General features: G+C 32.8%; 1 protein-coding gene across 1 annotated transcript in view; it reads left to right on the forward strand.

The window, feature by feature from the left end:
- Nucleotides 1–620: 620 nt before the first annotated feature.
- LOC129224059 (uncharacterized) overlaps nucleotides 621–22,633 on the forward strand; it is a 28,708-nt gene continuing 6,695 nt past the window's right edge. The window contains exons 1-6 of the mRNA XM_054858458.1: nucleotides 621–908; nucleotides 2,114–2,165; nucleotides 2,252–2,310; nucleotides 7,907–7,989; nucleotides 11,047–11,111; nucleotides 20,525–20,598. Coding sequence (XP_054714433.1) covers nucleotides 731–908; nucleotides 2,114–2,165; nucleotides 2,252–2,310; nucleotides 7,907–7,989; nucleotides 11,047–11,111; nucleotides 20,525–20,598 — 511 coding nt within the window. The 5' untranslated portion in view covers nucleotides 621–730. The remainder of the gene's footprint in view (nucleotides 909–2,113; nucleotides 2,166–2,251; nucleotides 2,311–7,906; nucleotides 7,990–11,046; nucleotides 11,112–20,524; nucleotides 20,599–22,633) is intronic.

Genomic DNA, 22,633 nt, shown 5'->3' on the forward strand with positions numbered 1-22,633 from the left:
TGGCAAGTATCACAAAGGGGGGGGGGGGGGGGGAGTTTGATTTCCGGGGATATTTCGATAATTGGGAATCTGGCGCGGTCGTCTCATTTTTGGCATAAATAATTTTATTTTGGTAACCCTGCTGATTTATAGTAACCCTATGTGAATGGATGTGTCCGATCTCTTCGTTTTGATTTGCAAAAAAAAAAAACCCTCTCGCGCAGGCGCTGAAGCCAAAGACTGAAGCCAATGAAGAAAGATCGCCAGATTCCCAATTATCGAAATATCCCCTGATTTCCTTATTTTGAAAAGCTTCTCTTTCTTTAGGGAGGAATCTGTTAAAATTCTATTAAAGCGTGTTTTGTTTACAATTGGTAACCATGGCCCCATGGTATATTGAGTTACAGTTAATACAATTTGTGTGTAAATTTTTAAAAACGCATCGATAATGTTATTTTAAAAGCAACGAAAGCAAACTTTAATCTTCAGAAAAGTTTATAAATTACTGTGAAAAAGTTTTTTTTTTAAAATAATTTCAGTGCAATTTCACTTCGCTTGCGTTCGTGTAGCTACCGGTCAAGGTCGACGAACGTAGCCATAATTTGCATTTCACCAAAAAGTGAAATGAAGTGACTTATGTATGTTTAGTTTCGGATTTCTGAGGAAATCAAATGAAAAATCTTTTCGCTTTCCGTTATCTTGTTATATTATTGTTTTACAGTTGAATTACGTGATTTGGTTCTGAATTTGCATGGTTGACTTTAATCTCAGGAGGTATTTTGAACCTAGGTTTTTTTATTTTACCTTAATAGTTTTTGTAGCTAAAATTATTTTCCATTTACTTCATTCCCAAGTGATGGAAGATTACACACCTGCAGATACTATTACTCTCTCTAAAGGGAACAGTACTGTTACTGTTCATTTATTTGGTAGGTAACATTATGTGTTTTTCTATTGTTTCAATTTTGAACATGTGTTTTTTGCTCCGTGTGAGTCATGACTAAAACGAGCATTAAATCTTGCACCATATCATTTGCTTTTTTTAAGAGTTACACAATCATACTATTGGTTTTAAAATAAAGTAATGTCGATGCATTGCAGTACAAACTGTTGGAAACTTTAAAAATAATGGCGAGAAACAACTTTTTTTGTTTAGTTGAAATTGACTGTCTTTTTTTTTATTTATTTAATCGTTTAGAATATTTTCACAAATGTCTTTTATTTTGGGGACAAAGGTGAAAAAAAATGTAGTACATATCGTCCATACCATTCTAAACTAATGATTATTGGCACTTTTCAGGAGAGCCAAAACACTGAATATAAATTTATTTCCACTTGAAGCATATAGTTATTTTCAATGTTTTATTTTGAAAAATAACTTAAAAGTAAAAAAAAAAGAAAGTTGATCAAAGTAGTTAACCAGTAGCCCTTTTGAGTACTACAGCAAATATCAAATTTGAAAAATGCAGTTTTTCACATTCGTTAGTTTAGCATGGTGAAAGTGCTATACGAGCTGTTTTTTCAAACATTGTTTTCATCTTTCAATTACTGCAAGGTGGTGAGATGGGCATTTCGCATTTTTCAACCCTAATTGAGTTGCTTTTTGCATAAGCTTGTCAGATTTCTATTGACCGGAACGCTAAAGTGCCCCCCCCCCCCCACACCGAGTATTCAAAAGTTAAAACATTCCTATCTGGTTTTTAAAGTGTTTTTGAGAGTATAGTGATCTCTTGCTTATACATGACTTCTGTTATACACATTTTTCACGTATGCGCATTTTTCTCGCTGGCCCGGTCAGCATTCAAGTATAAAGTTTCAAGTCGAAGGCCAGAGTTTCAAGTATAAATGATTATTTTATTTTATTTTCAGTAATATTTATTTTTTGGTTTAAGTATTAGTAATTTTTTTATCCTAAAACTAAGTCTCTCAAAGTTTTAAGATTTTTGTTCATTATTTAATAAATGTGTTCACGAAATTCAAATAATTTTTTTTAATACAAAATTTACAGAAAGACTCTTTCAGAGAAAAAAAACTAAAAGTTTTAAATCTCTTACATATCGGGACTTAAGAGTAATGTTTTAAAGAAATTTTTTTGTATTTTACTTTGATTTATGTTGTGTATATTATTTTTTAGGAGGAACTATATTATCTTGGACACCACAGGGCAAAGAAGCACTTTTTGTCAGGTTTGTAAATTTATTGTTTCCTACGGTTTGTTATCAGTATGTGTTTCATTTTTCGCAAATTACTTGATCATTAAATTTCTATTTAGCCAGAAGTCGGTTTTTGATGGAAAGAAAGCCATAAGAGGAGGTGTTCCAATAGTATTTCGTAAGAAACTTTATTTTAGAAATCAAACTTATATAAAGTTATGAAAATGTATATTTTTTTTTGCTTTTATACAGTCAGACCTCAATGTAAGGTCAACCGCATGTGAGGTTGCTGCTATAAAGCCTTCCTTAGGAAATAAGCGATGTTACATCACAGTCAGGATGTATAAAAACCGATACATCGTCATAATTGCATTGAAAATTTTTCAATGTCAAAAAAAAAAAAAAAAAACTGAAAATATTTGAAATGTGAACGACAAAAATAGAAGTCGAAGCAGTGTAATAATTGATGATTTCAGATGCCTATTTTTATTAATGAACTGGGTGAAAATGGTTTTAATTTTTTTAATGATGAAAATTTCAACTTTTTGAAAATTTCATAGCCTAAATATTCTTATATTTGTAGTTGTAAAACTGCTCCTCAATTTTACAGAACTGCTCCTTAATATCAGAATTTAAGGAGCAGTTGTGCTCCTCAAAATGAAATACTTATTTCTTACACCATTTGAAGCCCCTACTTTACTGTATGGGAATTATGTTATGAGTTATTGGATGTATGGTCGGGTCTAGAGGTGCGACATCGATAGCAAAATATCGATGTTTCAGAACATTGATGTTGGAAATTAAAACATTGATGGTATTGATACATCGACCAAAAAAGATCGATGTTTTAAAACATCGATCTTTTTGTCAATATTTAACATACATTTTTTAATATACTACACTACAAACTTACATAGGTGATAATCTCTAACAAATGTTTCTTAATGGATCAGGGAATTCTTTTGGCATTGCGTCTAATTTAAGCAATACAAAAGAATATGAACCTATTGAAACTACTGAACTTGCAACTATCATGAATGCAATTTAATAGGAATAATTTCGTAACATCTTAGTACTATAATAAGACAAAAAATGATAAGACATGCAACAATTAATACAAACTAGTTAAATCTGCGAAAAAGTATATCATAGCACTTACAGTCAGTTGTATGATGAGAAAGAGTTGTGCGAATTATATTAAAAGTACAAAATTAATTCTGACAATTATTATTAAAAGCAAGAAATATGTTTTGTACTGTTAGTGCTATATAATTAAACACAAATTGTGAGTAATTGAAAGATGGCTTGTTTAGGGGTAGACGCAGTGGCAGATACAAGTGAGGGGCAGTGGCGGATACAGCCGGCGGGCAACCGGGCATTTGCCCGGTGGGCCGGTCATGCTTGGATTGCTTGGGGCCGATCAACTATCAGCAAAGTCTTTCGGGCCTGTCTACTAACAGCAAAATGTAAATTTTGTGCGCATGTGTTTAGAATAACGCAAATTCGCACAACACAGTCTCTGCTCCTCTTTAGGTATGGGCTAAAGCTGGCGGGTGGAGGGAGGTAGGGCCGTCCCCACAAGAGGGGGAGGGAGGGGGAATTTCTGAAATGGGGCTGCCCAGGGCCTGATTACCACACAGGCTGATTAGGCCTAGGCCTAGGCCTGGGGCCCCCCAAATTTTTTAAAGAATTATGCATAGCATTGCAACGATATGAAAATCACATGTATTTTTAAAAAGATAAAAAAATATGACTTATTAATTGGAAAAAACTTCTTTAAAAGGAAATTTTTAATCATTCTGCCAGTAACGAATTTACTTGATCACGATTATGAGGGGGCCCAAATGGGATTCATAAATGCACATAAGTGATTTATACATAGTTGTGTGATTAGACAAAGAGGCCTCCAAAGGTCGAGCTCTGGGGATGCCAATATATTTTTAGCGGTGTAATAAAAATAAATGAATAAATTAAAAACAGGTAAACTTTAGCGGTCGTAAAAAGTTAAAATACCTTTGGTTTCTTTGACGCTTTTATTTATAAATGACAATTCACAATTGCTATAAAATGCAACTTACAACAAGGGCCGACGTGAGGTCATGTCAGCTTAGTTGGAGAATAGGGGCCCGGCTCGCAATTGAACTCGTGCAGAAGGTAAAATATCCTAATAGTGAAAGGTGTAGAAGGAGGCTTGTGAAAAAATTGACCTTTGTCATTTTTTCCCCAGAGCCGCTTTTGCTCTCGGCGACCCTCTTTTTAACGATTGGAATAAAAGTGACAAAATATTTTTTCCGTAAAATTATTTAAAAATATGCAGTTTTAAAATACTATTGAGGAGCATCCAGTTTCGAAAATTTGCTGGAAGAAAGATGGTTTAAAACTGTTTTTAAATTAACAGTACCAAAAATTTTCTGGGAAAGTGCCCCGTCTCCTCCTCTCTCTCGACATCATCAATGAAGAACGTTTTAAATCTCGTTTTTAGTGCTTCAATTTCGAAAATTTTCCGGGGTGAGCCTCCTGAAAACTCCTTTTCCTAACATCACTGAAGGTCAGCAAAAATTTCGTTTTTGGAACTTAATTTTCGAGTAACTGCCGGTGTCCTAATCTTTACCAAAAAAGGCTTTTAAGACTTCAATTTGAAAGTATTCTGGTGGATGGCCTTGGAATCTATCTCGACTTAAAATCACCAAGGATCGTCTAAAACTGCGTTTTCAGCGCTAATATATTTTTAAAAATTTCAGAGAGCCCTCGGAACCGCTCGTCGTACCATATACTCGAAGATAATTTAAAATTCTGTTTTTGGATTTCCACTTCTGAAAAACTGCAGCAGGAGAAATTCTGAACCTACGCTCCCCTAACATCACCAAATATTGTCTAATATTGAGTTTTTAAGACTACAATTTCGAAAATTTTCCGGGAGAGAGGCCCCCGGACCCCCTTATTTCAGGCTCAATGTTAATCTTTCCATTAAGTTTACATTGCTAATACTTTAATGACTACCAGAAGCCAGAAAACTAAGTCCACACTCTCTCTCTCTTTATGTCGGTACATGCGTTTGAAAAAATATTAAGGGCCAACACCTTCCACCAGGTTTTTGACCTCGCATCGAGTCTGGGTGTCGTCAGGATATTGCAGTATAAAACAGGGAATGTTTATGACAGGCCCAGTAATTAACAGGGCAATCAAGTTACTTCTGTTATGACTGCAGAAAAGGACATACTAGTCAAGCAGTGTTATCATTAAGGAAATATTCAATCAAGTTCCGGGCATTATAAAACTACTTAAATGAACAATTACAATCACAATTTCCCCACAAAAAAAGGTTTAGCTAATATTGTATCAATTTGTTCACCATTAAAGCGCAGAAGTGTTCCTATCTGTTAAATTTTGTTTAAATAAAACATATTTAGTTGTTAAGAATAATTTCCTCATGTTTAAGTAATATCCCAATCGTTAGGTAAAATTTAATATCCATAAGAGCTCTGAGGCCGCTACACCTCCTAATGCCAGGGCCGATTTTTTCAACCAATCCGCCGCTGGTGAGGGGGTCATAACACCCCCCCCCCAACCCGCAACAGTATTTGAGCGTTTGCTCAAAAAAATAAAAAACTTGATCAAAACCGTAAGAAGTGTATACATGGAGGGGGTGAGCGGGTCATGACCCCTCCTCCCATCAAAATCTGCGGAAAAAAAAACTTTGTAATCTGTTTCAAGGCTCATTGCATTTGAGAAGTGAAAATGACTGCTTGAAAAAAAAAAAAAAAAAAGGAGGACCGAAGCCATAATAAGAAACAGTAAATAGTTCTCGATTTTTTTTTTTTTTGGGGGGGGGGGGGGGTGTATTATCTCCCACTTTTCTGTTTATAGCATATGTATTTAAAATATGTAGACAGTAAAAATAGCTTTTCTTGAGACAGTTAGTCTGCGGCGCTGGGTTCATGAGCCAGTATGATGAAAAGTAATAAAAAAGTGTAAATGATTTCAGTTTTTGAATTATTTTTAGAAGTAAATACTTGAAATACTACTTCTTTAAATTGTTTATAAAATTTATTCGTGAGGTTTTTGTCCTATTAGGTGCCATATTCTTGACCGATGTGGTATTTTTTTAAACACCTAAGCAGTTTCAGAAATTTTTCATACCAAAAACCATAAGTTTATTCACGGATGAGGGGATGGTTCACTCTTTAGCACGAACCCCCTAAAATGTTAGTCTGTATCTGCTCCTAGGTAGACGATAAGTAACCTCCAATATTTGGTGTTTAAGCACTTCTCTTTTGGCTGACTATTCAACCAGGCAGAGAAAACTCTTTCCGATGAAACAAAAGTCGCCATCACTATCAAATGCTTTGACACAACTTTTAATAGTTCTGAATTTTTACAGTAATAATATTCACAGTAGTAATAGATAGGATTTTTCTTTAGTTTAAGAATTAGAGCCTTAGAATCGACTATAAGTCCTGGCAACAGACTACCAGGGTCAAGTTCTTCCAATAGCTTTGACTTCTTCCTCACCCTCCAGTTATTTTTTACCATCTTGTAGTGATCTTCCCAAAAAGCATCCTTTACACAGAAAAATCAATCTTTTTAAATGTATGCAAATAAATGAAATTTTTCGAGCAATACCATAAGTAAACTTAATTACCTAGTGGGAAAATTGGATTAAATTTTACTATAATTTTCAATTATAATACAAAAACATCAACATCGAAACCAAAACATCGATGTTCCGAAAACATCGATGTTTTGACAAAAACATAGATGTTTCCAAAACATCGACATCGATGTTGCATCCCTAGTCGGGTCTTAGATACTGAAATCTTTTTAAGATCACTTTTGTCTGATATTCTTTAGAAGATTTCAATATCACACTTATTTGAATTCAAGAAGGTTCTGTGTGTGTGGGGTATGCGATCTTTTATTGACAGAGAGTCGCTTATCCTTACATAGGCTGAGAGATTTCTTTACCAAGCTTTTCATTAAAATCAGTAGAAAGTGAAGAGAATAACAGTGATGCTGAAAATTTAGCAGTGACACAAGGAGCATGGGCCGTTGATGCACCAAAAAAGTAGAGGGTTAGGTGGGCAACACACCTAAAGCTGACTTTTTTTAAAAAAACTGGCAATTGTATTTGAAGGTCATTGATGATTAATTGACCTTTTCTAAAAAGTTTGGGATACAGTCTCAAAAGTCGGGACAGATAACCATAGTAGACTACCCTCTTCCCCAATTCAAAGCTCCATTTTAATTTAAATGAAATAATAACCTAAGAATAGTATAAAGCTCACACTTATAAAGTCAACTCTTCGTTCTTTGAACACGTGAATCAATCAATTTTATTATTTTTCAATCAATCCTTTATTTTGAACTTAGAAAAGTGGACGGGTAGACTACGTTAAAAATACTAAACAGTAGGATCTGTTTTTTTTTAAACACTGATACTACTAATATTTTTAACGTTATTTAAAAAAAATTCATAAAATTAAAATATCAACTTTATTAAAAAGCAGAGGATATTTGCTATTGTTTGAAACAAATCAAAAAGCATATATGCCATATACTACCTTTACACCCTCTACTAAAGTGTAGACCTCTTATTCTGTTCGTGGTGAACTTTTCACCCTTAATTGATTGTACATCAATGGGCTTATAAGACTTAATTTTGTAAATTGTAGTTTTGTATTCTTCTTATAGCTTTGAAAAAATCAATTTTCTACTTCATATTAAAACTTTTAGGCAGAAAAGTTTTTTTTTAAATCGTTTATTTTTACTTTTAGCTAACTTTGGGCCCTGGACCTCTGGTCCGCAGCATGGATTTGCAAGAATAACTCCATGGTTAGTAAAGGAAGGTTTTGATAAAGTAAGTTTTCATAATATGTAAACTTACACAATCTGTATTTGTGACATTTTAACATTTCTTTAAGAAACACTAACATTTCAACAGAATCATTACTGTCTTCTTTATTCTGGTGTAACATTGGAAAAATCTGAATTGCGTCACCTTGGAATAATATTTGATTTTTTGCGGAAGGTACCATGTTATTTGCTCATTATAACCGAGTACTGGTAAAAAACGGGTCTGTGAAAAAAATCATTAAAGTTATTACGCAGTTGCTTTGCTTGTTTTCAATTGCTCTACAGTGCAAGAAATGTTGTAAATTCCTTTGAACTGTCTTTCTGTCTTTTTCTTGTGTTTGGATGTCTTTCAAGGAAGATTCATTGGCCATAACATCTTCATTTTCACTCCTGGATTCGAAAAATGGTTGAAGCTTTTGTGCATATCAAAAGACATTGAGTATGTTGATGGTAATTCAATTTAAAACTCTTCATAATTTTTGCTATCGTCATCTCTTTCTGTTATTTATTTATTTATTTACTTTTGTGAATTAGCTTGAGTTTGAGCTACAATGTAATCGGAAACAAGTACTGGAAGTGATGACACTGACGTCCTCAAATTATGTAATGTTTCATAAAACATCTCTAACTGCAAATAATAATAATTTTTAAAAAATGCTGTCATCACTTGTTTTAAAGATTTAATACTTATCATTTTGCTCAAACTCAATAGAAGTTTTATAAATCACAAAAATATTGCTCACTTTAAGCGGGGTTTGCTCGTTAAAAGCGAGTTCAGGGTGGCGACAGATCAGGGAAATCAGGGAAAAGTCAGGGAACTTTATCACTCAGGGAAAAATCAGGGAAATATCAGGGAATTTTGAAAAAATAACAAAAATTCAGGGAAAATTGATCAAATGAAGAAACAAATTTTTTTCCTTGCAAAATGAAGTACTTCGATTCCCTACGAATTTTACGCCAATTATTTGTTTTAAAAAAGTAAAATTAATGAGGTGCGATTATGCAGTACCACATATTTGTGCATCTTTTTTCCTCAAGATCAAAGTATTCAATCTTAGAATGAGCTTCCTAAGATTGCTTCTGTGTCTGTAAAGTTGTTTATTTTACCGTACTTGAATTTTCCTTCCAAGCATTCCAAGCTACGTAAAATAAACAACCCTACAGGCAAAGATGAAGCTGTCATTAATGACTTGCTCCCTTACCTTTATTTATTGTCTTGAAGTAATTAGCATACTGTTATCACGATTTCAAGAAAAAATCTTTGTTTTATAATTAATGCTGAAAAAGTCTTAAAAGTTATCACTTGGCATTTTAATTAGTTTTCTATTATTTTTTAATAGTTAAAATGCTGTATTCATTCATTAAAACCTATGTTCTTGATTAGAGAATAGTTCAATATGACTGGTTGTTGAAAGATTTCAAATTTTTTGTACATAAATATGTTTATTCTGCCGTGTACAAGTAAAGGGCAGTAACTGCACTTTTTTTTTTTTGCGTTTTTATCATCTATTGTACGTTATCTTTATTGTACATACTCGCTTATTTGGTTTCACTGAAAAATAGGCGCGAAGAAAACGTCTAATTCGAACATTTTCCTATTGTTAATACTGAGTCCACCACATTTTTTTCAAATATCTCAAACTTATTTCCGCAGATATTGCCGTTTATCCATGGCAGTATTATTTACGGAAGTAAAACTACATTACTTCTATACTTTAACTGTCACTTGTTATTCTTGCAGCTACAATTATACTGAAAATTCAGTTCAAGATTATTTCCATTTAAATTTTTTAGTTTTATCATGGTTAGATATGTCTTTAAGAGTGATTTTAATAATTTCTTAGAATTCTTATGTTAACTGGTTCCTGGAAGTAAAGTATTTGTTTTAGATTTCCTACAATATTTCTCTGTCAATAATTTAATATACTATTTTTACCAAAGAAAAAATTAGCATCTTTTCAAAATATGTTTTTAATTAACAGCTTAAACTGTTCTCACTGCATTTCATTTAATATGCATTGCTATTTAAGGGTAGAGCAAAGAAAGGAAACCATTATCATTGGTAACGTAAATCAGGGAAATTTAGTGAACTTAATCAGGGAAATCAGGGAAAAGTCAGGGAACTTTTTTTTCCAGTTCCTGACGCCACCCTGGAGTTTATTTCACATCAACTTAACATTGTGACAACCAAATATTTCTAATTTCCTAGTTAATTCCAAGTTCTCGTTAAATCAGGGCTGGTTATAAATGAGTTCGACTGTATAGATTTTTCTAATTTTAGAAGAAGTAAAACTAATGTGACCAGACGTCCCACTTTTTGTCTTACTGTCCCGCTGCGGAAATGTCCCGCTTTGTCGAAAAAGTCCCGCTTTTTTGTTTAAATTCCATCACACAAGAAATATAACATACAAGCTAGATTTTTTAAACGCTTTTCCGATTTTTTGCTGTCAGTAAACGTAAGAACGCCATGTAAAATGTTATTCTTTAATGTTTAATACGCTGCAAGTACAACTGAAAATAATAATTTTGATTAATAAATTTGTTGTGTGATTATAATATTCTTTACATCAGTATTATTAAAATATTTTCAACTTGAGTTCTTTATTGGTACATTTGAGTTATTTCTTGGCATTTTTTTGATACGTAAAATATTAAGCCTATGGAAAAAAAACTACTCTACCCCCCCCCCCCCCCGGTCATGTGTCCTGATTTTTAGCTTGAAAAATCTGGTCACATTAAGTAAAACGAGAAAAAGTATTGATAGGGAAGTTGTATGTACCAAGGCAATACAGGTTGATTTTACTACCGCTTTTCGGTGCTTTCACAAAAAATTTATTTTAAAATCGGTACTTTCACAAAAATCAAGTTATAAAATCCAGCAGCTTCACAAAATTTACTTTGAAAATTGACACATATATAAAAGTTAATGTAATGGTAACCTTTTGTGTATGCACATTAAATGCATTAGACAGCATTGAGATATGTTCATACATTTATTATGACATCATTAATTACTATAAAATTATTAAGAGTTATTTTTAAGCTTTATTTTCTCTTTCAGAATGCAGATTCAATCACACTTGTTCTGCATGATAATGATGAAATGCGGAAGACATGGAATTATAAGTAAGATTTTCTTTAAGATAAATATCTTTGTGCTCCCAGTAGCAGAAACTTTCTAGCCAGTCTGCGACACTGTTTTGGGCAGTTGAAAAAAATCTGCAGCATTATTATTAGTTTTATTTTAAGTTTTCATAAAATACACAAGTCCCTTGAAAGGTCAAGATTCAGATATGTTCAAACTGGCCAGTGGCAACTAGACCCAAAAAGTCGCTGATCAAAACTAGATCTAATTCTTTTTTTTGGGAACTTCGGCAAGTAATAGTCTTGTCTATTTACATCTTGCGAAAGACCAATCATAGCGTCTACACTTAAAATTCAATGATTATAAATAGATTTTTTTAATTTGTAAAGTAGTAATAGAGATTCAAAATCATTGAAATAGTCAGTTTTTAGCACTAGCCGCTAAATCAATGAATATAGGATAATATTGTAAAGATAGTTTTGCATTTTTCAGGACAACAATTAAAAATTATCCGAAAAAAATGGCACATTTTGCACAATTTTCAACAGCATGAATTGCAATAAACATCCAATTCCGTTTATGAAAACGTAGGCACTTTAAGAGTCTTGCGTACCAACATCTTGGGAATGACCAAACATGGCGACTACGCCAAAAATTAAGATCTTAATTTCTAAATTTGTTGCTAAAAAAATAATTTAAAAATAAAAATCCTCTTAATACTACACTTAAGTTTAAACGTTTTTAGCGCTTTTGCATCCAAAGCAATGAGGATAAGGTGAAATTTTAAATATAAAATTTTTCATTTCTCAAGAAAACTATTTTAAAAAATCCAAAAAAAAAAAAGAGTTGCTGCACATTTTAAGTCATTTTATTAGATTGCAGTTAAATGAAACATCCAATTCTCCTTTGTTTTGGAAATTGTAGGCACTTAAGCATCTTATCTACTTCGATCTTATGAATGACCAAATATGGCGACTATGTTTCTAGCTGAAATGCTGAAGCATCCATCGCTTTTCCGGTGAAAAAACGAACTTCGAACGATCTTTTTGCCAAGTTGTATTTCTTTTTCTTTCTTTTATTTATTAATTTTTTCTTTCTTTTTGTTTTTTGGTAAAATTATCTGCAGGCTGCTGAAAAATCTGCGACGCGCGTCTCGCAATTTCTGCTACAGGGTTTGTGCTGAACAGTAAAGTAAGACAAACAACGTTAGAAAAAGCACAAATTTGCCAATTACAGCAGACACGTGTTTCGGCGTTACAGGGAATGCCTTTTTCAATAAAAAGTAATGAGCTTATGGTTGAAAAGACATGATGTCTTTTCATCCATAAGCTCGTTATTTTTTGCATTGAAAAAGGCGTTCCCTGTAACGCCGAAACACGTGTCTGCTGTAATTGGCAAATTTGTGCTTTTTCTAACGTTTTTTGTCTTACTTTAAGATTTTCTTTGTTCCTTTTATGGACAAGCTGATTTTAACTCTAAATGTTATGTTTTCTTCTTTATTTTTAAAGCGAAGTTTATCTATTTAACTTATTTGTGTTATTAAGCATGCATATGACACGAAGGATCAAAAATTTTAACGGGTGGAAAATTTTAGTGTGCTGGCATGTATGCAAGAATTTTCTATGGGGTATCATGCATTTTAAAAAACAATTTGGCTTTGTTTAGAATCAATAACTGAATAACTATTTAAATGATTTTATTTTTTCTGTATTTTCTTTCCTTTCTACTGGCTTGAACAGTTTATTTGTGAATGAAATTGTTAATCAGTTTCTCAAGAACCTTTCGTGTGTTTCTTTATGGTATTGTGAGAATAAATGGAAATATAGGAGAGGAGTTTTTGTTAAAAATTTGTGTAAAAATTGTGTGTGGTATAGATAAATAGACAGTGCTGCCAACTTTTGAAAATTTAAAATAGTAAAAAGAGGAATAGCAACGTAAAATTGCAGATCACTACATTCACGTGGTTTGAAGTTACGAGAAACCCCTTTTTCAATGCGAAATAAGTGAGCTTATGGATGAAAAGACTCTTAACTAACTGTTGGTGAAAACTACGATTTTTTCGCTGCAGTAGGCAGTGGCAGCTCTGTGGATAGATGTGTCTGAAAGCATTGTTTACATGCCGCATCCCCAATGAGCCTAGGTAGTTAGCTATGCAAACTACTAAAAATCATACCAGAAAGTCTTTCTTTAAAAAAGATTTGACCCAAGTCTGGAAAATCTTTTCTGAATCTGGCGACTATTTAGAGACAATTTTTCATATTACAGGCTGCTAAATGCAACTATTTTTAGTAGCAGAACTCAGTTGCAACCCTGACAGTAGGACAAGCAGCAGTTTATTTTGAATTTGAAAAATGATTCATTTCTTTTTTTTAGTCATTTGTTGTAATAAATTCAATTTCTTTAGTTGAAACAAAAAGTTTTAACATTACTAAGCGTAAAAGCAATATCTTGTAAATTAATTCAGTATTTATATTATCTTTAATGCTTTAATTTTTTGGGGGGGGGACTGCAAAATTTTTAAAAAATAAATCCTATGTTTTGAAACAATTTTTTAGCATCGTAGTTCAAGGCTGTAGTTTGTGGAAACTATGATTTTGTTCGTAGCAGTTGGCAGCTCTGTTTGTATGCTATGATTCAATCGCAGAAATCTTGAAAATGAGAAATTTGCAAGAAATTAGAACCCCCTCAAGGGATTCAGTGCCCTCAATACATATAAGAACCATATTTCATTGAAAATCTGGAAAAACAAGTTCATGCCCTCTTGTAAGATTGAGTGGACACTACAGGTATTTCGTTGCTGATAACAACATGCGAAAAATTCAGATCTCTTTTGCTCAGAGTTCGCCGATATATATCAGTCGACTAGAGGACCCGACAGACGTTGTTCTGTTCAAACTTTGTAAATTGAAAAGTTGAATAATTTCAATAAACTATCAAGTGTTTCAACCGTTTTCTTGAAAAAAATAAGTAAATAGAAAATGTTTTAAGCTGTGTGCTTGGTGTCAGAATGCGTACATTTATTACAACTTGATTTATCTAGTGCCCACTGAGCAGTTGTTTTATTAACTATTTTTTCTCGCGTACTTGAAAGATCTTCAGAGATTGTATGGTTTGTTCCTTTAGCCATACTCAAAGGATAAAAATCATCCTCAGATATTAAGTATAAAAAAATAACTACCCATCTAGAAAAAACGGGAAATTCCGCTGCAACGTCCCCCATATGAAAAAGAATAAAACAATCGAATGGATATCGTTTAGAAAATGATAAATGTAAAAACAGTTCCTTGAATAAGCGAAAATCACTCCCCCCCCCTCCCGATGTAAAATAAACACGTAATTCAATTAAAATGACTAAAAACTCTTTAAAAACCAAAAACTTCTTTGCAATTTAAGATATTTCACCAAATGAACAAAAAATACAATAAATTACATTAACAGTAGTAAACAAATAATCATGCAATGTTGTAATTAATCTGGACGAAAATAAAATTTGTTTCGTCTTCAAATTCCACCATCAGTTCCTTTAATAATGTACTGGTTACTTTGATAATCCTTAAAGTATTGTTGCCATTGGTGCCAAAACTCAGATGGATTTGAACCGAGAAACAAATGTTGTTATGTACAATACTATCCGATCATTTGGTTAGGAAAACCTAAAGCACCGACCCGGTCACATGTTTTAACTACGACGAAAAATCCGCGTTTTGCGTGAACCTAGTGAAAGAAATCCGATTTCTTCCAGTACTTTACTTTAAAATATATCACTGGACCTAAAATCGTTGCTTTCAAGAAATGAAGGCTTCACTCTCTCTCTCTCTACGTTTTATCCATCTTACCAGGAAACATCACGATCAAGGAAATTAAAAAAAATTCCAAATTGGTGGCATTCGAAAGAGCATTGGAAAACATGTTTATGGCACTGAAACTACGTGCCCTCGTGACCACGTTATCGAAATATGATGTCTTAAAAATTGCCGAAATTTTTAGTAAAGTCGCCAAATTTAGCGAGTTTTGTTCAGAAATGGAAGGTACGGCGCGAATTCAACATCTGCATCTGACAAGACATTTCACTTCCATATTTGGTCACCACCAAAGCGGGTGAGAAATATCGCATTAATTCTTTACTCGGGGTGACTACCATGGCGCGGGGTGTCGTGGCACAGACTGCGGCATTGAAATTTTTAGGGGCTTGTGTTCCGGGATATTAACGTGCAACTGTATAGGGGAAAACGCCACAGCCCCAAATATTTGTTTTATTTTATTGTAAAAACAATGGAATTTTTTGTTATTCTTAAGACTGTTAAAAAACTGATGTTTAAAACTTTTATGCTTCTGCGGGTGAAATATTTCCACTGAAAGAGTTTTTTCGATGATGAAACTGTTTTGAAAAAAATATGATAATCGTAGAGAAACGGTAAACATACTTTAAAGTCTCTTTTTTTTTTTTTTTTTGAAAAGTCGTAAATCTGAAGTCTTCAACAGTATCTAAATACGAAGAAAACGACATTTTTAAAGATTTCAAACCATGTTCTCAAATTAAAAAAAAAACGATTTCTGTCAGTTATTTCCAGTGTGTTTTTCGTTATGTGTATCGTTTTCAAGTTATGTGTAAACCCTCTAACAAGTCAAATAAAAAAAATAACTGTATTAATTTTTATTTTGCTCGTATTTGAATTCCCTTTTAACGTGAAACATAATTGGTAAAAGTGACTTCAGTATTTTTAAAAATAACTAAATAACATGCAATATGATGTGCATTTACGTTATAGCGACTTTCAGTTGCAGTGACAGACTTTTTCGAACTACAGGGGTTGTTGTAATGAACGTCGACTATAAAATTTTTGATAAGAATCTGTTATGAAGTAATTTCCGACATCGTTAGTTTTGCTGTGCAAATTTTTGACATTTACTATCCGTTGTTTTCTTTTTTTTAATTATTATTTTTTTCGATTTTAATCTAAACATTTTCGCTAGCAGTGGTCAGACAATAAAACTTCATGAATGATAATAACTTTTGAAAAAATAAATAAGAGCTGGGATACTACAATCCATGATCATGTTCTTTCAACATCAAAAACTATCCATTTTATTTTCAATATATAAGCTTTAATAAGCATGTTTTTTTTACTTATTCATAAAAATTCTCGTACATAATTATTAATTACTTACAACACATTTCATTACAAGAGTACAAACTTAAATTAGTTAAGTAAAACACACTTGAAATGCACTTAAATTCTGAAATGCATTATTATCACGATTACAAAGTTAAATCCTACGTTCGATTTCGTTATAAAGTTGTAGCTCCTCTGGATAAAGCTCTCTAGTTTCCATTTCACAGGCTTCATAGTTACTTTTTAATTTTACCCACACAAGTAAAGGGTTAATTCGAAACATCGTTTATGCGCTTTGCAGATGACCAGAAATGGAAATGAGAATCTTGCTACACGCAGGCGATGAAATCACGTGGTATTTTCCATTTCTTGCCAAGTCTTTAAATTTGGCGAATTTTCGTAAGATTTCGACAGTCTTTGACCCCCCATATCTCAAAAACAAAAGGACGAGGGCACACAATATTTGGGTCAAATTTTTTTCTAAAGATACTCTTTCGAATGCGACCATTTTTAACTTTTTTCATGATTACTGAACTCGTGATGTTTCCTGGTTAGCTTACGTTCAACGAGCACGACCGTGAGCGACCGGTTAGTTAAATCACGTGACAACTAATGATCACGTGCTCAAATCCACCAATCAACAGCTTAAAATGGTAACCGGTGAGGTAACCGATAGATGATAGAATGCTGCGGTTTGTAACCGGTTACTTACCGGTCGACCGGTGAGGTTCGTCGAACGCAACCTTAATATATAAATATCTTCTGTGCGGACGTTTGTCACCATAAGGCTTTTAAACGGCTGGACCGATTTTGATAAAATTTTTTGCGTGTAATTAAATTGTGGCAAGCATGTTTTCGAAGTGCGATGGATCAAATCGGAAACGTTTTTGTTAATTGATTAATTAATTTAAACATTGGATGGCTATATCTCCCAAATGATTAATATTTATTTTAATCTATTGTTGAGCGAGAACTGAAATAAATATTTAACCCGTTGCCAAAGGACAATAAGAAAACCAGTTCTGCTTTTTGCAATGAAATTTCCTACTGTGATAGTCAATTGAGAATAGATAAAACATAGAAAGAGAGAGAGAGTGAAGCCTTCATTTCTTGAAAGCAACGATTTTAGGTCCCGAGATATATTTTAAAGTAAAGTACTGGTAAAGTAAAGTTCACACAAAACGTGTGTTCTGACGCCGTAGTTGAACCATGTGACCGGATCGGTGCTTTAGGTTTTCCCAACTCCAAATGATCAGAAAGTGCCGTCCCCAGCAACATTTGTTTCTCGGCTCAAATTCATCTGAGTTTTGGCACCAATGTCAAGAATACTTTAATAATAAACTGATTAATTTGATAATCCTTAAAGGAAAAGATGATGGAATTTAAAGATGAAACAAATTTTATTTTCGTTCAGATAAATTACAACAGGGTAGTTCTGTACACAAAAGATCAGTGCACTGGAAGATCTTTATCTTTAGTGGAAAGAACAAATTAGGCAATATTTGAAGTTTTAAACGTTTTCGTTCAAAAGATAGGCCTGCTAATCGGTCGGAGTTGACTTCGTTCATTGATTGGCTGGATTACAGTAACGTCGTGGCTTGGCAACTTTGGCTATAAACAGTAGAGTTGCGTGATCATTTGTTTACATTTTAAAGCTACTGTTAATGTACTGTTTGTTTTCTTTAGCCGAGACCTAGCGCCGATTTACGCATGCGTTAGGTCTACTCTAATTTTATCAAAACAGGGAGGGAAACCCGGAAGTAACAGGTGTAAAAAAAACATGTTCAGCAGTTCTTCCAATGTAGCGTCGAAAAAGACGCTAAAGGCAGAAAAAAGATAGCAAGGGCGAGCGGAAAGTGCCCATCTTCAACCTATCGCCCCTTTTTGAAATGCAATCTGTCCTGAGTGGTGGTCTGCTTTCGAGAATGGACAGTAATTTATTATATTTTTTGTTTATTTAGCGAAATATTTCAAATTTCAAAGAATTTTTTTTCGTTTTTAAGGAGTGTTTAGTCATTTTATTTGAAGAATGTATTTATTTTACATCGGGAGGGAGGAATGAGTGATTTTTCCTTACTCAGAGAACTGTTTTTTTACCTTTATCATTTTTCTAAATGATATTCTTTTCGATTGCTTTATTCTTTTTCATATGGGGGACGTTGCAGCGGGCTTTCCCGTTTGTTCTAGATGGGTAGTTAGATTTTTACACTTAATATCTGAGGACGCTTTTTATCCTTTGATTATGGCTGAAGGAACAAGCCATCAAGTTCTGGAGAAAAAAGTTAATAAATCAACTGCTCAGTGGGCATTTGATAAATCAAATTGTAATAAATATACGCATTCTGACATCATAACAGCTTAAAACATTTTTTTTTCCTTTTTTTTTTCAACAGAACGGTTCAAACACTTGATAGTTTATTGAAATTTTTTAACTTTTCAATTTACAAAGTTTGAACAGACAGAACAATGTCTGTCGGGTCCTGTAGTAGACTAATAATAAGAGTAGACCGAGCTTTCCCAGACTTGCTGATGAAAAAAATTGGTTCATGGATACATCATGTGACTGGTGGAAGGCTTGGCAAAAACTTTGGCAGCATGGTTGCTAGATGTCAACATTATCTATAGTTTGGCACTCGACATGTATTTTAAGACGTAATGTATTTTCATTGTAATTTTTTTTTCCAGCTGCAGAGATTAAACTGTTTTTCTTTCAGTTATGCATTATTTTAGCATTAGTTTTTGATCACAGTTTTCAGTAACTTTTATTTCATTTGGAACTGCTACCTCAGCGTTGGCGTGAACGTAATAGCGTAAACATTTTGCGTTAACGCAAAAATGTACTAATCGGTATCTTAAACTGAAATTTTAGGTAAAAATCTTACTGTTTGCCGATTTGTTTTGGGCGCTTGCATCTTTAATTGCTAATAGAGTTATTGAAATTGACTAAATAAAATGCACAATACGATCTAAACGAAAAACTCTCTATATTAACAAAATATTTACAACTTAGAATAACAAATTTACAAATCGGACTCCATAAAAGATCATTCTCCCGTGTTCCATCAATTCTATTCATTTTATTTCTCGTGGGCGTTGATCGTGTGCTACGATCAACGCCCGCTGTTGCTAGGATATCCACCAGTCACATGGTTTGGTTTATGTGCAGCAAAAAGGTTTCCATAGCTCGGTCTACTCTTATTATTTTTCTATGGTTTTATCTAATCTCAATTGACATGTCACTAAAGGAAATTTCATTACAAAAAGCAGAGCTGTCTTTCTTATTGTCCTTTGGTAATGGGTAAATATTTATTTCAATTCTCGCTCAACAATAGGTTAAAATAAATATTAATCATGTGGGAGATATAACCATCCAATGTGTAAATTAATTAATTAATTAACAAAAACGTTTCCGATTCGATCCATCGCGCTTCGAAACCATGCTTGCCACAACTTAATTACGCACAAAAAATTTGATCAAAATCGGTCCAGCCGTTTAAAAGCCTTATGGTGACAAACATCCGCACAGAAGATTTTTATATATTAAGATATATATCATGATCTATATCACGATATAGATCCAATATTTATTTTGAAAATATCATGATATTTTGATATTTTCAGTATTTATTTTTTCAACTACTGTATTTTCAATGTAAAAATTATATTAATCATAATAATATTGTTCATTTATTATTAAAAATAACCAGAAAGTTATGTACTGTATTTTTATTATGTATTGATACATCATTAATATAACTAAGTAGTATAATATATTCCTTTTTTATTTTATATTCATAAAATTATTATTAATGTAACAGTTTTAATTCATATTAAAAGTGCCTAAATTAAATATTGAACCATAGTCAGAAAAAAAAGAAAATGTCTTATGACTGTGCACCGAATAATGCATATTTTTTATTTCTGAATCATATAACTGCGTAAAAGTAGCTAACAGAAGAAAAATGAGTAAAACAGCTAATGCTAAATTAACACCATTATAATTGATAAAAATGTTAATTGAAAGTTATTAGTATAAATGATGAAAGAAAACTTAATTTTAATTATACATATTGCAATAACAATGCAAGAAAATTGAGAGTGATTTGAGAATGCGTTTACTATTTAGAAGACTAGTTTGTGCTGATTGAAAATATCGGATATGTATCAAAATATCGGATGTTTTTGATATTTACGAAAATATTATATTTTCAAACCCTGCTTTTACTAATGAAGCTATTTGCACAAATTAAAAATATTCCACTTCATTGTATTTTGTAAAGATAGACTTCTTGGTATAACTCCAGCAGGTTACAAATAGTTTTTCTTCTTTTGTTTTTTAGGTTCAGAATTGAATACACAATTAAATTGGTAAATGATACTCAACTGAAACTTGATGTTGTAATAACCAATACAGGTAAATTATTTCATTTTTTATATTGTATTTATGTTCTTGAAACATTCAGGCTAATAAACATTTCAAATACGTTAGTAATAATTATGTGAGCTTAATTCCTTTTAAAACTTGTTCTTTGCATGATTAAAATTATGTTTATGTTTCATTTCATCTATTGTTTTTGCACTGACGTCAAAAATTATGTTTAAATGGTACCGATGGTGTTCAAAGAATAAAATTATTTTTTTACTTTTTAGAGCAAATTCCAGCTGTCACTTTAATGTCTTTAAATGTATTTTTTTTTTCCGAAAATTTTTATTTTATTTTTTTCAGTGTACATGTATTTCAGAAATTGCATGATGTAACTATCAAAAAACTTCACTTTATTTTTTTATTATGAATGCTCCACATTAAAAAAAAAAAAAAAAAAAGCACATGACACTAAAAACAAATCTTTGTTTTACTCTGGAGCTAATTTGTGAATTAATTTAATTTGAACCATTTAAATATTGAAGATTTCTTACACTAATTTATGTTTCATTAGCGTTGCCTTCATAGCTAATTATCCAAATTACTCCTTTGCAGTGAATTGTTTTTTGACTGTTTTGGTCATCTGCAATCAAATTTATTTTTTGGTGGGACATGAAGTAGAAGCCCAGTGGCTTAGTGGCAGCGCTTCCTGCTCCCACGCAACAGATCCAAATTCTATCCCCTTGTTGGGCACGGTTGACTCAGCGGTTCATCCCTTCACTGGGTCGATAAAATGAGTTCCAAGCATACTTGGGAACCAAACTGGGGGCATTAGGCTGACCACCTAACTGGAACATCTGCCTTGCACCCCAGAGCCCTGATCAGGAAAACTGAGTTTGGCACATTAGGCCTTGGCCCTCACTGGCTGTCATACCACAGGGTTTGTTTGGTTTTGGAACGTGAAGTAAACCGGCTTGGACGCCGGGATTTTGTCTGAAAACTAGAATAGGGGTCGTTTCCAAAATTTTAAAAGTATTTTTTCCTGAAAGAGCATGATTAAAAACATAGGATTTGTCTATTTTTTAAATAATTCATTTAAATTTGATATTTTTTAAAAATTACTTAAGTCGGTGCGCTTTCATTGTTTACTCTTCTGTCGTGTGACATCACAAATGATGAAATGCCAGTCAGTGTTCACAGAGAAAAATATTTAATTTGCATCTTTATTCACGTGTATTGGCAACAATAGGGTTGATAGCAAGCGTAGAGCGCAGTATTTAATTCAATTCTTGATTATCATAACGTGGAAACGTGGTAGAAAGATGCGCCAAATCGCATCATTTATGATGTCATACAGACCACACCTTGTTTACAAAATCAGACATTTAAAAATTAATTAAAAATAACTATTGGGAAAGTGAAAGTATTTTCTGGTTCCATGTTATTTTTTTTTACTCATTCTGTCAATTTCTGTGACTAAAAGTAGTACTTTTGACTGAAGGAAACAACCCCATTGTCCCAGCCAAACCAGGGTGCCTGGCAAGAGTACTGTTACATCTTATTATGATGTCAATGAATTAGACAGTTATTCAATTTTTGATTTTGTTATTACTGTCTGTTTCATTGTTGATAGTTCAATTTAAACATCAGTGTACACTTCATTACATTTAGAAAAGAATGCCAACCAAGAAACTGTAGTAAATGTTGTTTACCTTGAGAAAATAGAGACATTGATGACCTGATCTGTCTGGTGTTGAATTTTTAAGTGGAGAATCCTGGGTTTGATACCTGCCGGTCAGCATGCACTAATGGTGACTGGTGCACTTAAAAACTGTCATGAAAAAAAAGTCCTCTTAATTCCCAGTCCAAATCAATATCTCTGGGGTATTGGATCCGGGGTTGGTTGACTCCTGGACTGGATTAAAAAGAAAAAAGTTGCCTTCAGAGCCCTATCCAGCCAGTTAAACAACATGTAGCTGTGAGGATCCTGGAGCATAATGTAGTGTCTTTGCCAAGAATTGCCATCTTTCTTATTTTCTTAAAGCTTTTTTTTTGTACACAACATACAGGGCAAGTTATGAACCTG

Source organism: Uloborus diversus, chromosome 6 (assembly GCF_026930045.1).
Source record: "Uloborus diversus isolate 005 chromosome 6, Udiv.v.3.1, whole genome shotgun sequence".
NCBI lineage: Eukaryota > Metazoa > Arthropoda > Arachnida > Araneae > Uloboridae > Uloborus > Uloborus diversus.